At 31.0% G+C, this 17,298-nt stretch overlaps 1 protein-coding gene across 4 annotated transcripts; it reads left to right on the plus strand.

The window, feature by feature from the left end:
- The first annotated feature begins 435 nt into the window (after window positions 1–435).
- On the plus strand, window positions 436–17,158 carry LOC141526700 (uncharacterized). 4 transcript variants are annotated; one of them, XM_074241773.1, is made up of 8 exons: window positions 436–942; window positions 1,731–1,906; window positions 7,433–7,657; window positions 7,724–8,289; window positions 13,602–13,782; window positions 14,365–14,499; window positions 14,577–15,256; window positions 16,508–17,158. In XM_074241773.1, the coding sequence occupies exons 3-8, from the start codon at window positions 7,435–7,437 to the stop codon at window positions 16,949–16,951; spliced, it is 2,229 nt and encodes a 742-aa protein (XP_074097874.1). In that variant the 5' UTR covers window positions 436–942; window positions 1,731–1,906; window positions 7,433–7,434; the 3' UTR covers window positions 16,952–17,158. The 4 variants fall into 4 exon arrangements, with proteins under 4 accessions (XP_074097874.1, XP_074097873.1, XP_074097871.1 ...); XM_074241772.1 differs by having other exon boundaries at window positions 1,768–1,906; XM_074241770.1 differs by lacking the exons at window positions 436–942; window positions 1,731–1,906 and adding an exon at window positions 7,055–7,176.
- The last annotated feature ends 140 nt before the right edge of the window (window positions 17,159–17,298 follow it).

A 17,298-nucleotide genomic window follows, 5' to 3' on the forward strand; every position in this document is an offset into this window, starting at 1 on the left:
AAAAAATACCCGGAGTTTTTTTCAATAATCTAAATGAAATCCTAAAATTGAATTTAAATGAAAAATCATCCAATTTTCAGTATAAATTCAAATCTCCAAAAGCTGCAACATCTCTCTCAATATTCCTCCCGCATTTTCACACCCAAGATTAAAACCTGGTCCCAAATCTCGATAGAAGAATCAAATACCCAGACGAAGCCTTAAGAAATTTCTGCCCCGAATAGAAGCCTACCGTAATTTCCACACTCTTACAACTAATTTAATTACACACACACTCGAATTACACACAGCTTGTTAACATTCCCCCAGCTTTCTACAGGTTCGACACATTCTTCAGCGAGCACACGCTTGCATTACCACATAGTAAGCATTGGTTTTAGTAAGTACGAGCCGGGACCGTAAGAAGTACGTAGTAGTAAGTGGAGAGCAGTCCGTTGTTTTCAGTGTGGCTGTACTCTGCTGACCCAAATGAATCCTACCGCCCGTCAGTCCTCGTTCGGGCTTCTTCGTGATCGTTCCTTTCTACTTTGACGTTCATAATTCCTCAACATTGTCCATAAATAATTCATATTTTTCATTGTTTTACTAAAAATTAATTAGTGTGCAGTTTTTTTTTTTTTTTTTTTAGTTTGGTAAAATTCACCTTGATTTCCCCGAAAATGTGAACTTTTGGGTTCCCGGTAAGCTGGATGTTGAAGAACTAAAATATCGGAACATGTGTGCGGTTTAAATAAGATTAGTAGCAGCTGGGCTCGGTAGTAAGAGAAAATAAGTGCGTGACTTAAATATACTTGGATATTGTGAAGCTTTAAATATATTACACTGGTTTAATAATAATAATTATTCCAATTGTTGAGGCCGATGTGTCGAACCAAGGAATTAAAAGTGTAATTTTTGCTTCAAGTGCGAAAGCAATTTAATACACTGTTGAAAATTTTTATGGTAATTTTACAAATTTTTTAGGAACTGATAGTCAAAATTATAAAAAGCGTTTCCCGCTCTTCAAGTTTCTAATTTTTGGATTTTTTAGCTCGAAGAGCTAAAAAATCCAAAAGTTGTATCAAAAATACGATTAGTTAGAAATTTTTTGCTATAACTTCTGAACACATCGTTCGATTTTGGTTTGCTTCGGGGCAATTTTTTAAGTCCAAAAATTGTTTATAAGCTCTTGAGTCATTCGATCGAAGAATTTAAAAGTTATCTCAAAAAAACGAGTATTTAGAAATTTTTTAATGGCTATAATTTTTGAACTTGTCGTTCGATTTTGACTTGCTTGGCGGCATTCGACTTAGTCTTTTAAGTCCAAAAAAGTGTCTCCGATGTCTGGAGTTGATTAGCCAAATATTTAGAAAGTTATTTAGAAAAAACTTAAAAAAAATTGTTTTTTTGGTTTTTATTTGTTTTTCATATCTTTTTCTCGGGCAAAGTACGATTGAGTTTAAAATCAAATCAGATCGAAGTCTCAATGAACACTTTTGAACGCCGTGTCGCTCATCTCGATCGGTTGATTCGTTCTAAAGATTCCTACGACAAAATTTTATTTACATACATACACACACGCGGCCGGACGTCCAGCCGGGAAAAGTCGGAACGGCTTCCTAGGACCTCGAAACTTGGAGATCTGATAAAAAACTCTTATTCTCAAAATCTGATCAAAACAATTTCCTACTCTTTAAAATTAAACATTTTTCTTTATAAAATACTTGTAATCTTACAAAAATTTTCAACAGTGTAATAACAGTTTTTAAATACTATGTGCAAGTGCAGCTCAATGATCCGGTTGCTCAGGATACTTATCTGATAACAATTAGTCTTAATGAGAGCACGTGGGATTTTTTAACGGATACAACGCGATGTCGCTGCGCTTCACGGTGATAATTATCTACAAAAGACACTGACTTTACCAGTAAGTAATCATAATGCATAATGAGTTGTGAGTTTGTATTTTGAGGGGCTAGAAATCGGGGATCGGCGGGTCACCAGGTGTCCCACTTGCGATTTTGAACCAGTTATTTAGATTTTATGTTTCCTCCGGGCGATTATGTTTTTCGATCGACTAGAACTAATTTATTCTAGTGACATGATTTCTCTTTCGAGATAAGGCTTAAGCTTACGCTTTACTTTGTTTATTTTCAGTTAAGTAGAAAATTGGAGGGAAATTTTTATGAGTTTGAATTTTTTTTTTAAATTACAAAGATTTATTAGCGATTTTTTATAGTTTATACAAATAAGTGCGAATTTAGAAAGCATTGACCTGCTTCGATAATATTTATCATGATTTTTTAATAAAAATTATTAAACTTGATTATTTGTGAAATTTAATAATTTAGAGAATTTTTTTTTACTTTCAACTTAATTTTTTTGCATTAAAAAAATTTTTTTTCGAAAAAATGAATGAAGCAACTTTTATAAAGCTTTAAATTTTCTACAAAAAATTTCCTTCAAGCCGAAGCTCTAGAATATATAGTTGCCGAGTTATGGAGCTTGAAAGATGAACCTAAACAAAAATTGATAAAATCTTCTATTATATTGAATTAATTGATTCTAATTATAAAATTAACTTATGATGTGGATTTAAAAAAATTTTTTTTTCCCCAAAGCTACTAGAATGAATGCAGTAACTAGTAAATTTTCCTAGAGCCGAAAACTAGTATCGATATCAAGTAAACAATTAAAAAAAAAAAGAAAATTTTCTCAAGGTCATATGAGATTTTAATTTTCTATTATTTTTCTGGCAAATGATAAGTTTCATTAAAAAAATAACCTTGATAAAAATTTGGAGATATTTCTACTTTAATCATTTAAATTTTCTAGAATCAAAAAAATTTTTTTTTAACACAAAAAAATTTTTTTTTTTTTGCGTATGAAAATAGTACCTTATTATAATAAATAAAATAGTTATCCTTGAACTGGAGTAAATTGCGCGGGCGGGTTTATTAAAACGACCTCTGACCGATTGTAACATATTACACATAATGTTTAATCCAGCAATGTCGACGAATTTTTCCTGCTCTCTAACACTAAGTGGTAATTCATGCCGTGTCTCATGTAACGTGTCAGTATTCCGTATTCCGTGTCTCAATCAAGTACAATTTTATTCTAGTTTATTTCCAGATCCGTCTCCGCCACAAACGCGGTCATGAGAATTATTTGTAATTGTCCGTGTACATACAATTTATGTTTGTATTTATACTAACTTCATTCAAAAGATCTGGATTTAATTTAATATGAGCTTCAAATAATAAAATTATTAAAATTTCTTTGAAATTTTTTATTTGCTTTTTGAGGCGTGCAATTTCAAAATTTTTTTATTTTTACTTAAAATTTTTAACAGCAATAATTTATACAAAATGTTGAATTAACTAAATATATTATTGAAAAATTTTTCGGTACAGTAATAATAATTATGCTTATATGGCTCAAGGAATTCTGATTAAAGTTTTTTTTCTAGAAAATTAAAAAAATTATTTGTCTCTGTAAATAAATTATTAAAGTTCTTTGAAAAGAAGTAATTGTAGTTTAAAAAAAAAAAAAAAAAAAAAATGGGCTGAGGAATCGATCCCGGGTCTTTTGCGTGGTAGTAAAGCGTCAGACGCATATGGCTAAGTCAAAATTTTGACCTGCAGAATTTTGAAAAAAAAATCGATATTCGGGCTTATTGAGGTGTGCAATATCAAATTTTTTCATTTTCACTTAAAATTTTTAACAGCAATAATTCATATAAAATATTATCAAATATTAAATTAATCAATGATAATATTAATAAATTTTGCTGTATAATGATAATGATAATGAATAATAAATAATGAAAAGTCAGTACGGTTTTTACGGCCGGTATTTATGATACAGTTAAGTCAAGGCTCTGTGAACTATTGTAGCAAGTACGGAGAATAGTAACTAGATTTCTTTTTTATAGTGAGTTGCATTGTAATTATTAAACATGGGAATTATTTAATCGAATATATATAGAGAGAGTAATTAATGCATGCTTTTTAATTATTTTTATAGCAGTAGGGTCGAGTTTGAATAGAGCTTTGATTTATTACCGATTTTCAGGGAGAAAGTGACCAGTTAACGTTAATTGGTTATGTAAGTTAATTAATTAAGGAAATGGTCAAAGTTACTGGTAATTAAGTTTGTTTGATTTATGGAACATTCGCAGGAGTTTAGTTTCCGAGTTACTTTTTGATTTATAGAAACTAATTTATATGCGGCTGATAGTAGAGATATTCATTTTTTTGTTGTAATTTATTTTGCAAAAATTTTTTTTTTAGAAATTTGTTTTTTTTACGATAAAGAGGAGTACTGATAGATACTTTTAAGCTTGAAAAATTTTTTTGAGAAGAATTAGAATCATAATTATTGGAAAAGATACATTAATCATGAAAAATAGTGTTTTTAATAGCAGTTTTCGTGAAAAAAAAATTTTTTTTTTTCAAATTTTTGTTATTGTCCAGCATAGAGTAGCTTTAAAAGTAATTTTTCAGCTGAAAAATAAATTTTCAGAAAAATTAGAACCATAGTTATTAAAAAAGATACATTAATAATGAAAAATGTTATTTTTAATGGCAGTTTTCGTGAAAAAAATTTTTTTATTATTTTATCATTGCCCAGTATAAAGTAGCATTAAAAGTAACTTTTGAACGTAGGAAGCAATTTCTTAACAGAATTAGGACAAAAAAATTGATTTTAAAAATACCGTTTTTTTATGAAAAAAAAAAAAAAAAAAAAAAGTTTTTTTCTTCAACTAAAATAATTGATAATTTAGTATATATTAAGTAATTTAAATTTTATTTATGAATCAAAATGTGGTCGTTCATTTCACTCCAAAGATCTTAAAATATCGTGGCCGTAAAAAAAAAAACTGTTATTACCGTCTCATCCGCGATTACTTCAGAACCTTAATCTGTAATTCTCAATTTAAAAAAGCCCACGTAGATCTAAAATCACGAAAGGTCAATTACAAATACAAAAAAAAAACAAAAAAGTGATCGGTCATATCCAACAAAAAAGCCAACCATATATTTATGACACGTTTACCTACATCCAGCTCTCGCAATGTCTTTGTAGTTGGTACAAAGCGAAGGTGCAGCCTGGTCCGTAACGATACTTAGCATTTACATTATGATTATCCTATTCTACACACTAATCTACAATGTACATGCATACATATGTATATAAATGTATATGATACATAAATACTATAGCAGTGCGTTCCCACGCACGGCCCATCCTCTTTCAAGACGTTTAGTCCATTGCAGCCTCCACTTATCAAGCAACTCTACCTTGTATGTTATTATCCCGCAATAACAATAACAATAACAGTAATAGTAATAGTAAGAGCCACAGCCTAGTGCATAATAATCCTCATTGTCCACAAGCATGACAATAAAGATCGTGTCCTTTGTTCTCTGATGAAGATCTAAGTGTGCCCTATGGCGCCCAACGTGGGATCGAAAAAACGGGGATAGGTTAGATTTATTGAAAATATTTTTTTTTCATTTTGAATTTTGAAGTGTGTAATAGGTATTTGCTCGAAATAGGGAGTTCGGAAGGGGAATAGGGACTGAGGAATTCGCGGCGATAAATTTGAGCGGGTAGATGAGATGTCAGCGTGAGATAACCGGCAATACTTACGGGATATGCTTGGATAAATCCAATAACGGAGAACCAGTTGTTGTCCTGTCTTTCTACTGTACAGAGTGACCCACTTTGACCCAGGTCATTTGCCGCGAGAACGATTCGCGGGTAATGCGTAACGTGGGTTGGAATACTTTCTAGGATAATTGACCTCAGGTCGCCTTTTTTTAAGCTGCTTATATGGCTCAAGGAATTCTTATTAGAATTTTATTCTAGGAAAATAGAAAAGTTTGTTTTTTTGTAATTAAATTATTAAATTGCTTTGAAAGGAGGAAATTGTAATTTAAAAAAGAAAAAAATAGGCCGGGGATTCGATCCCGTGTTTTTTGCGTGGTAGTAAAGCTTCAGACGCATCTGGCTAAGCCAAAAATTTGACCTGCAGAATTTTGAAAAAAAAATCGATATTTGGGTTCATTGAAAGTTTCTATAACGAGTTTTTCAAGATTTTAGGTGCAAATAGGCTTTTTCACATCCCAAAAAGCGGTAAATTTTTTTAAAGCAATAATTCGGGGTTAAAAATAAATTTATTTGTTTATTTTTAGGAGAAAGTAACGAAAAACTGCGAAATTTAGAAAATAGTAGAGAAAGTTGATTGATATTGAGTGAGAAAAGATGATGTTACTTTTGATGGCCCAGATGTCTTTGTTTTCACGGGAGTGAGATAAATTAGTGAATTAATTATTGTACGCATACAAGGTCAGAAAATTTCTCGCTCACGGTTGAGCGGGATTGAAAGTTGCACAACTTGTAAATGCTACAAAGTAATACAACTCAGGCTAATGTGTATAACTAGTTAATACCTAAGGACAAACCTTTCAAAATATCGAGTCATTGATTGTGTTTACGTTTCCTGTAAAAAACTTAGAATGACTCAAAAATAAACCGGTTTTTAAATAATAATCATTTTATCTAGCATGTAATGCTTAGACACGTAATTCCAATTGTTTAAAACGGAACTCAAATCTCGAGGAGAACCGCTTGAGTCCCACAGAAAATGAGAAATGCTGTGCGTGATTACCTTGCGAGAAAGTCAGTCTTTAAAATTTCAAAATTGTGGGAAAGATGCTCATGCTATTATCATCATTGTTTACAATTAATTTTTTACAATGATATAAATTAAAAACTTTTTAAATTAAAACCACTAAATTTTTTAAAAAACTTCGTCCGGGATTCGAACCCACGCCCTCAGACTTTTAAACAACTTTTGTAACGCCGAAATCTCAGAAACTACTCGTCCGATTTTGAAACTTTTTGGATAGGTTGTATTCTTGTAGTTGCCTTTAGGTCTCTACAAACGCGCATGCAATTCTGACGACCCGGGGTAAGATGGTCACAAAAAAAAAAAAAAAAAAACAAATTTTTTTAATGAATAATTAGTGTTATTTTCAATGGTCTCACGGCTTTTCATAGATTTTCAACGAAATTATACGGCTTTCTATGCGAAAATTATGACTTGGAAAATGAAATTTAAACAGCAGTTTACATGCCGACTAGAAAGTTGCTCAACTAATAGCGAAAAGCCAGAGTTGCATCAAGGTATAAAAATATAATACAAGCCAGAAACACGATGAGAAACATTTAAATGTCTCTTATGACATTTATTGGTATATCAACTTTGCCACAACATCACCCTTCTACTTTTATCCACAAACCCGTCGTGACTAACATCAAAGTACATTCTCCAGGAAAATTTACTAACCACATACTAAAAACTGCATTGAACATCTTTTCAAGGAAAGTTTTCTAAAACTCTTCGCCTATCATGAAAAAAAAAAATTATTTTGTTTTACAGAAATGCGTAGCGAGGTGGGCGAATGGTTAGCAACTTGTGTCGGTTCTCCAATTTGCATATTGTTGTTATCCTGGTCACTGCTGATCTACCAGAACCAGCCGTCGTCCTTGAAGCGCAGGATCGACGTCCTCACAGTTGCCATCATCACACAGAGTTTGGCACATCAATTAGGGCTACTACTTTATGCCATACTAACACTTATACGTCCAGTTAATCACTTTGGAGGTAAGAGTTTCTTTAAAATTCAGGCAAGACCAAATCAAATCTAATGACCTAATCAACGTGTTACAGAAATATGTTCATCATTAGTCTGGCTGCTGAACTCCTCCAGCGTGCTGCAGCAACTGACTCTCACATCAATCGCGATCTTCGCGGCGATTTTTACCAAGGAAGACTCAAGCCTAACGAAGAACCACCTAAAGTACCACCTGGTCTCACTGACCGTGATCAGCGCTTGCATCGGATTCACTGGAATCCTCAACTTTGAGTCGGAAACTTGTGTGTTCTTGGCTCAAGAGGTTTCAGTAAAATACGGGCTCTTCGTCAATGCACTGAAGATTCTTCTGCTGTTCGGCACAATATGCGGTCTGTGCATCACGATATTCAAAGACGCTTGTCAGTCCCCGAAGTCTGAGCTTCTGCAATCGGTTTCTGACCTCTCGGACACTAGTTCGAAGAATTCTGGGTTTGATCATCAGCATCATTGGGATCCTTCTAATGGGTCTTTTACCAGTGGGTCTACTAATTCTAGAGCTTGCCTGAGGAAGAGGAAGCCCAGGGTAGACGAGAGTGGAAGCAAGTCCACTGTATTTAGCATCTTGTTCGTCTGCTATGTCTTCGATCATCTTCCTGTTTTGGTAAGTCAGAAAATATCGGCTCTAAAATAATATTCTTGCCTACAGAATTTTTTGAGACTTGCATTTCTTGATTTTTTCTGTAACTTTAATTATTTAGCCAGAATTAAAAGTAAAAATGAGATGACACTCCTAATCAAAGTGAAGACAACAGCTTTTTTGAAAAAAAAAAAAAAAATTTCTTTTGGCTTAAGGTAGTACCCTCGCCAGAGTAGTTTTCTTAGGATTTTTTTTTTAATTTTGGCAGATTAATGTTCATATAATTCTGCATCGATTGGCGCAATTTGAAAATTTTTGACCATCTAGTTTCAGAGATATTTAATTTCAAAGTTTGAGTTTTGAACGCTCTTATACATTACGGTATACGGGATATCCAAAAGTTTACCTACAAACATTTTTATATCTCAGAAAATTTTCTTAGGATATTTTTAAAAAACTAGAGTAACGTTAACTAACAACTAAACAATTTTTTAAAAATAATTTCATTGATAATTACCACACAGTTTCAGAGATATTTATTAATAAGTAATGAAAAATTTACCAGACTTTAGCCGAGGATGGGATACGTTAATAAAGCTATGGGAACAACGCAAGTTTTGTGAGCCGCGAAAAAAGTATGAAACGCGCAAGCGCTGAAAAATTTGAAAAGTTTAATGTACGTTAGGTGTAATATTATAGTTATTAATTTTATTTATTTAAAAAAAAACATAACAATGATTATTTTATGAAAATAAGTATTTTTCTATATTTATTAAAAATTTAAAAAAATTAACTATTTTAATATAATAATATATATTAATCTTTGATAAGTTATAAAAATAATAGTTAGATGAAATAATAAAAAATAGTAAAATTTAAAATCAGTTAATACATCAACACAAAAAATTTAATTACTGATTTTTCTGAAAAAACAAAACAATACTGTCAATTATTTTTTTTTCAGACATTGTAATTATATTTCCGAATAAATGTATGTAAATAAATAAATAAACGCATGTATCAAAACAGAGGTTACTCTACAGTTGGTTCAAAATACTACTGTGTAACCACTATAAAATATCTTAACGCTCATGCAGTGTTGCCAGACTTTTCAAACGATCAGTTTCTCGTTGGTGATTGGCTAAAATAAGTACATAAACAGCAAAAAGTTTTAGACTTGTCAATAATGACTCTCAAGTATATGTACCGTACACTCTAACATAAACTTTTGACTACGGAAAACGCGAGGGTTCTACCTTAATTTAAAAATAAATTCTCTAATCAAAAGTTATTTTCTTAATTCAACTTTTTTAATCCTATGTATTTAGAATAAATTTATTGAATTAAAAAAAATAATTTTTTTTCTTGATTTAAATTAATCTTTTGGGCCAATTAGGATAATATAAGCCGAATTAGCGATCAGTGGTCAGAAGTCGAGCGAGTTTTCTAAAAGGAAATCAGCGGCCTTTTCTGCGAAAAAGGATCTTTTAATGAGGGAGTTGATAAATTGCAAGACCCTTTTTATGACGGGTTTCGTCACCAGGTCTTTATATCGGGGACGAATAATAGAGAGTGAAGAAATCTTCCTAATTGGATAACACTTTTCCTTTGTACGAAAACGGGTGGATTGCCACACGAAGCACGTACGCAAAAATATAAAAGCAGTGATAATGCTAATAAAATAATTTTATTCCGACCTCGTGAACTCAAAAAGGCTAACCCAATCTACTGGTTACAGATCATGCATAACGATCAATCTGTGTCAATACTTTAACACTCCTCCTATCCGCTGGACTGAACGTGGATTGAAATTGCATACGCGGGTTATCAGTCCTTGTTTTTATTAAGGAACTGAACTCTCTTGCGAAAAGAGTCTAGTTTGATAAATTGGTTATTTCGATCGCGATGCTTGAGATTAGGTCACCGTTTCTCCAGGTTTCCAATCCTCGACGCAAACTGAATTATGATTATGCTTGATAATCACTGTTTACTTCCTATTAGTTGGATTATGTGAGGTTTTAATAAAAACTATTGGCGGAAATTTCTTATTTAATACAATTTTGCGGAGTAATAGATTTTTATTAAGATATCATTATTTATTATTATTATTATTATTATTATTATTATTATTATTATTATTTCAAATTATATTACATGAATTGAAGATCAGTGTTTTTACTTAATAAAGAGTTAGTTATTATTTTAGCCAATGTACTTGATCCAATGTGAAGACTAATCAATTTTTATTATTTTTTTTTTCACCACAACATTTCGGTATGAGATCTCATACCATAAATTTTTATTTAATTAATACCTTTTGGACCTGATTAAAACAATAATGGAAAATTTTTGATTTTAAAGACAATTTTCTAGAACTGTGTAAAGAAAGAATTTTATTCAGTGAGACTTTTTTCGGTAATAAGCGAAAAAATAATTCGGACAGTCGCGTACCCAAAAGATCCAGGTTCGAGTCCTTGTCTCGGCTGTTATTATTGTTAATATTTTTAATATTTATTTTTCTTAAAGACTGGTTTATAATACTTTATAGATTTTTTAGTTAATTGGCTATCCAGTCTAATACAACAATTTTTAACTCCCTGCTAAGAAAATCAAATATCGGGAAGTTATTGATTTTATCGCGGGTGGCGCCATTTGAAAGGGTTTGGCCAAACTTAGATTTTGAATACAATTTGGACCGATTTGAACCGGTAGATTTCGAGAAATCTCAAAAAAACTTCAAAAAATTTTGTTTCAAATATGGTTTTTTTAAAATAACTTTTGAACGGCTTGACCGATCGATTCCAAAAACTAATCAACTTTTAACCTTGAAAAACTACGTCGATCGCCGTCAGTTCGGTAAAAATCGGTTCATTTGTTCGAGAGATATCGTGAACGAAAGAAAACCGAAAAAAGTGTTTTTTCAGAATAACTCCAAAATTCCTAGTTTGATCAATTTAAACTTAAAGATTCTTTATGGGGCTTAAAAAATTGCGTCGAATGCCGTGAACTGTGTAGAAATCAGTTCATTTATTCAAAAGTTATTGCGGTTTGAAAATTTAAAAAATAGTGTTTTATCAAATTTCTATCAAATTTTTGAGCTCGGAGAGCTCAAAATAACACAAATAGTTCTTTCGAGCTCGAAGAGCTCAAAAACGTCATAATTGCAATTTTAAGCGTCTAGTGATGGAATTGGCGGGAAGTTGTAGGGATGGCCTTCAGGGTCAATCTTTTTCTTAATTTTTTTTCTCTAAATTTTATTAGAGAAATTAGAGAAAAAAAATTTTTTTATTAGACTGGATAGCCAATTAACTGTAAATTTTATAAAATTATTATTGTTATTACACTTGTAAAATTTGAATTCAAATAATACACAGAAAAAAAAATGACCAATCAAGTGAATAATTTTGAAGAATTTGATTTTCTTAATTTGAATAAAAAAATTCTTAAGCTAAGAAATTTTTCTTGATTTAAGTTAATTTTATTTGATTCAAGAATTTTTGGTCTTGAATCAAAACAATGAAACTCTTTAAAATTTTTTTCTTGATTCAAGTTAATTTTTTTTTTCAGTGTAATAATTTAAAAAATACGATTAGTTTTTTTTTTTAATATCATTATCATTATTTTTATCACCGTTATTAATACTGCTATTTTAATTATTATTATTATTATAATTTAACGCGCGTGAGTAATTAAAATAATAATTATTTTGATAGTTTCACAGAACATAAGTGAAATAAGGCGTTGTAATAAAAATATTAAAACATTGTAAATAAATACACACACATTATAAAAGATAGAACAAACATTCACTTTGCCGTAAGCTTAAACCGTGAGCTGATGGAGTATTAGCTTAACATTAATCGTTCTTGCTATGAGTGAAATTATGCCGGTTAAAATTTACCTACTTTTAAATCAAAAGATAAATAGAAAATTCATATTATATTACAATCTTGATTGTTAAAATATTTAAAAAATATTTACGCAAGCTAAATAAAAAAAAATATATTTAATTGAGTTTGACATTAAAATTGACTCTTAAAAATAAATTTAAAGAGTCAAAAAAAATTTAGAGCCGAAAATTGAATGAGTGAGCATGTAAATACTCTAATATATTTAACATGCGTTGACTTGTTAAACATTAATTATTGTTCCGACCTTATGCAATTGACTGTCGTATTTGTACCGTCAAATGAGGACAAACATAATTATAATAATAAATAATTATAATAGTAATAAAAATAACAAGAGGGAGCGCGTTATAATTAACAACGGGAATAATAACAATCGCACTTGTCACAAGATATGAATAGAAAGGTACTCGAACATGCGAGTGAAACGTTAAAAATTTCTCCTCTTATTATATTATATATATATATATATTATTTCAAAATTTTCAATTACTGCTCTAAACACATAAATAATTAACATTAACTCTTAAAACTTGAACTCTTTGTAATTTATAATTTAAAATAATAACGCTACTTAAAAATTACCATTAATATTTATAATTATTTTAAAAGATATTATTGCGACTTTCACTGGCTCGGAAATTCTGAATTTTGCTAATTATTTAATTGACTTATTTATTTACTGTTGTTACTTGCTTTAAATGAATTTTAATAGTTTCTTGGAGAAGATTTTTTTTGAAAAGCAAAAAGTATTATAATTACAAAATATTTTTAATATTTAAGTGAATTTCCGGATGTCACACCCAGAGTTCAACCAACCTAGAATCCGGCATGTGCAGTCGTTTGAAAATCCTCAATACAATTATGAACTCTATTATTAAATAACTTTTAAATTTTAATTTGTTTTATTTTGTGAATTTATTTTGACGCAATTACGAGTTTTTTTTTAAGAAGTAGAATTTTTTTCAGAGCTTTCAATTAATTTTAATTGTAATTAATCAAAGATCACAAAAATGATTATTATTTCAATTATTTTTAAAGCTAATAATAATTATTTGTTAAATAAATAAAATAAAGACCATATATTCTTTATAATGTATAAAATAAGATAACGATATACATTATAACGATACACGAACTCCTAAAAGCGCGACCGTTTGGTTTCACCGAATCACGTAAAATTGAAAGTTTTTTTACGACGTAAGACTAATATCCAACTATTTTGATGAGCAAATAAATATACATTTGTTTATTTATTTTTATAATTAACAGTTCTATTTTTATTTCAAAAGAAATAGAAACAAAAGGCTTATACTGTTTAAATTAAATGGAAAAAAATTACAATTTTATGAAAAAGTCAATGCAATCAATTTTAATGTCAAAAAATACGAAGAATAAAAATACAAATATTTTTTTCTGAATTTTCAGGTGATTTCAATAAGGCCTGAGTTACTAAACGGCTTTTGCACGCCTCAAAACATCGCAATATGGCTGCCGTTGATAAAAGACACATTACTGCCAGTATTTCTCGCGATATTTGACAAAATGTTCTGCCGATACGTCGCTAAAGTCTACACCAAGCAAGATAATATGCGTAAACTAGCACACTGTGAGTAATAAACCTAAAACTTTTATTTTAATGTTATTAGAGGTTATTTATACTGCTGTTGTTGTTGCGCGCGCAACTTCTTCGAAAAATATACATGTGACTTACATAATATCTATATGTTTGCAAAAAATGCATTTAGAAGAAATTGATTTTTTATAAAGTCAAAAAATTTCTTAGAAAAACAAAATTTACTCAAAACAAATTTCTTGACTCAAGAATTTTTCATAAATCAAGAAAAAAAAATTTTTTTTAAGATAATTTTTTTGGTACAATATTTTTACTAAAATCTTTTTTATCAAGATATAAGAAGACTTCAAAATTACAATTTATTTTTTTCAAAAAAAAATTAATGTCTAAGTTTTGGCATATTGGATCTTAGGCATATTTTTCCATGCGAGTTGCTGTAAGACCTTGTATTATTTCAGTAAGATACTGTAATATAGTGTAAAATTCTACAGTAAGTTGCGTGCACAATAAAAGTGGGGATAACCTTAACCGAATTGCGCGCGCAATAAGAGTGGGGATACCCTCAACTAGTCCCAAAAACTACCTAGAAAATATTTCATGAAATTCTGTTCTAAGGTGGCGTAGATGGTAAATTTCGTCATTTTGAACAAGACGCCGAGTACAAATTACAACTTAACCTAAACCATGGATTAAAATTTCCGCTTACCAATGGCAGCCTTTACGGCAGGCTTCATAATCATCAAAACCGAGGTACCAATCAATAATTCATTAACTTTAGAAGTTACACAGCAAGATACTAATTGAAAAAATTAATTTGCATTTTTCAGCACGAACTGGAACAATAACAATGGGCATTCAGCACTACCCGCGCGCCCAATCCCTAACAGACGACAATTACGGTTCACTGCCTGCGGAACTGACGTCGTTCACGAGTTCCACATTCGAACCTCGTCAGCACAAAGATTCGAAGACCAACTCAATTGACACCCAGTCGACGCAACGACTGATAAAAATGAACGAGAACTTTGAATTCGGAACCAAAAGGAAGATCGGCAGCACTGATGTCTTTGGACAGAATATGGAGAACCTGGTCCAGCTGGAAGACCCCAAGAGGAAGCAGTTCGCCAGGAGTCTTGATGAAATCCGCGAGGAGGTTTCTAAGAAGGACAAGGACCTTAAGATCCAGATCAGGAAGGACGAGCAGGAGTTCACTCGGAACTTGGTGAGACGCAACCAGAGTTTTGATCAATCGAAGTACTTGCGCGTGGGTCTGGATTCAAGGACTTATGACATCAAAGACCTCATTCGGAAGGACAGGCAGATGGATCTTATGAGGAAGGACTATGAAGAGGACGGGTTTGACAGTTCTGATGACGGAAGCTACGATTTTGATAACGAGAACTTTGATGACACTCTTAGTTCCTGTAAAAGTCGCAGTAGGAGCTGCTGTTCGGTTACTACTGTGGCTAATGATGACTTTGAGTTCTTTCAAAGGAAAGGGACCAAGGTAAGCTTCTAATTGGTTGATTTTTTAGCTTTTCAAGCTAAAAAATCCAAAAGTTATGTCAAAAATACGATTATTTAGAAACTTTTAGATATAACTATTTTGTTGTATATAGAATTCGGTGAAAAAGTTTAGGACTTTTTACTTGCTTTAGATGAAATGCAAGAATTTTTTTGTTGGGTCTCTTTTATAAAGATGCCCTTAAGATAGCTTAAGTTCAAATATTCATTTCTGCTATGCATCATTTTTGACGTTTTTGATGCTCTACACTCCTAATTCGATATTTATAAATAAAATGTTCTTCAAAAATGATGTCCTGATGGATTTGTTCAAGAACAATAATTTAGTTTCAATAATAATGCAAAAAGAAACGAATATTGCAATGCACCATTTTTGACGTTTTTGGTGTAGGTTAGTTCTTGATTTTCCAGACTTGAAATTTGATATTTGTGAACAAAATACTTTTCAATGATGTTTATCAAATTTGAAAAGCGGTTGACCAGTAGGCCACTGCTGAAACTTCTCGCTTTTTCCGAGAAAATCTTCCAATTGGTTGATTATTTAGCTCTTCGAGCTAGAAAATCCAAAAGTTATATCAAAAATACGATTATTTAGAAATTTTAGGCTATAACTTCTGAATACGTCGTTCGATTTTAATTTGCTTCGGGGCAATTTTTTAAGTACGAAAATTTTTTACAAGCTCTTGAATCCTTCGATCGAAGAATTCAAAAGTTATATTAAAAAACGAGTATTTAGAAATTTTTAAATGGCTATAATTTTTGAACTTGTCGTTCAATTTTGACTTGCTTGGCGGCATTCGACTTAGTCTTTCAAGTCCAAAAAAGTGTCTCTGATGTCTGGAGTTGATTAGTCAAATATTTAGAAAGTTATTTAGAAAAAACTTAAAAAAAATTGTTTTTTTGGTTTTTATTTGTTTTTCATATCTTTTCCTCGGGCAAAGTACGATTGAGTTTAAAATCAAATCAGATCGAAGTCTCAATGAACACTTTTGAACGCCGTGTCGCTCATCTCGATCGGTTGATTCGTTCTAAAGATTCCTACGACAAAATTTTATTTACATACATACATACACACACACGCGGCCGGAAGTCCAGCCGGGAAAAATCGGAACGGCTTCCTAGGACCTCAAAACTTGGAGATCTGATGAAAAACTCTTATTCTCAAAATCTGACCAAAACAATTTCCTACTTTTTAAAATTTATCTGAAAAATTAATTGATTATTTGATTTTCAGACCGAAATTTTCTCACCGAAAAAATTACCCGACAAAATTAACATGAGATCATTCACACCAAAGATCATCGACGACACCTGGATCATCGAGAACACCGTATCTGTCAACAAAGTGAATCCTGTTGCAAATAACAATAAGAACAATCATAATATTAGTAATAGTAGTAATAAAAATTCATCAAATAAAAAGAACGTAAAACTTATTGTAAACACAAAACCGAAGATCCAGTCGTACCATTTGAAGAAAATCTCCCCCGGTTATTCGATGAACGACTTGGACAAGCTCTTTCCCGAGGAAAAGTCCCAAGAAAAGCTCGGCAATGCTAGTCTCAAAGGCACCCTCAAAAGGTCCGAGATCGACCACGACAGCGTGAATGACGCTACCCTCAGACACATCGGAGGCTCCGCGCCGGATTTCAAGAAGATTTTCCTCGAATGCGTTTGATTCTTAATTGTTTTTATTATGTTAATGATAATGAATAAATTAATGATATTACTAATTAATATAGCGAGTAATTAACTTAGCGATTGTGTTCAATGATGTAATATATATTTTTTTAACTATTTTATTAACCCGTGTTTTTATTATTGAGTAATTAATTATTAAATGTATATAATTATTGTAAATTTGTATCTTATTTAATAAATTGATTAATGTTGATCTAGTGGATTTAAATTTATTGTTATTATTTAATTTTTAATAAAAAAAAAAAAATAATACTTAAATTTAATCCGTACCAGACTAGAAATTTGAAAATAAAACCCATTGGGTTCCCCTCTTGGGTCCCTAAT

The sequence above is a fragment of the Cotesia typhae genome, unplaced genomic scaffold (assembly GCF_013202065.1).
Source record: "Cotesia typhae breed Kobodo isofemale line unplaced genomic scaffold, CoteBio_Ctyphae contig_36, whole genome shotgun sequence".
NCBI classification, from domain to species: domain Eukaryota; kingdom Metazoa; phylum Arthropoda; class Insecta; order Hymenoptera; family Braconidae; genus Cotesia; species Cotesia typhae.

What these genes read in the sequence shown, in the direction of transcription:
- LOC141526700 (XM_074241770.1), top strand. Translation starts at nt 7,089, where the DNA reads ATGACTTGGAAAATGAAATTTAAACAGCAGTTTACATGCCGACTAGAA. An exon ending in TATGCGTAAACTAGCACACT is followed by an intron (nt 13,783 to 14,364) that starts GTGAGTAATAAA and finishes TTCTGTTCTAAG; the next exon opens with GTGGCGTAGATGGTAAATTT. An exon ending in TCATAATCATCAAAACCGAG is followed by an intron (nt 14,500 to 14,576) that starts GTACCAATCAAT and finishes TGCATTTTTCAG; the next exon opens with CACGAACTGGAACAATAACA.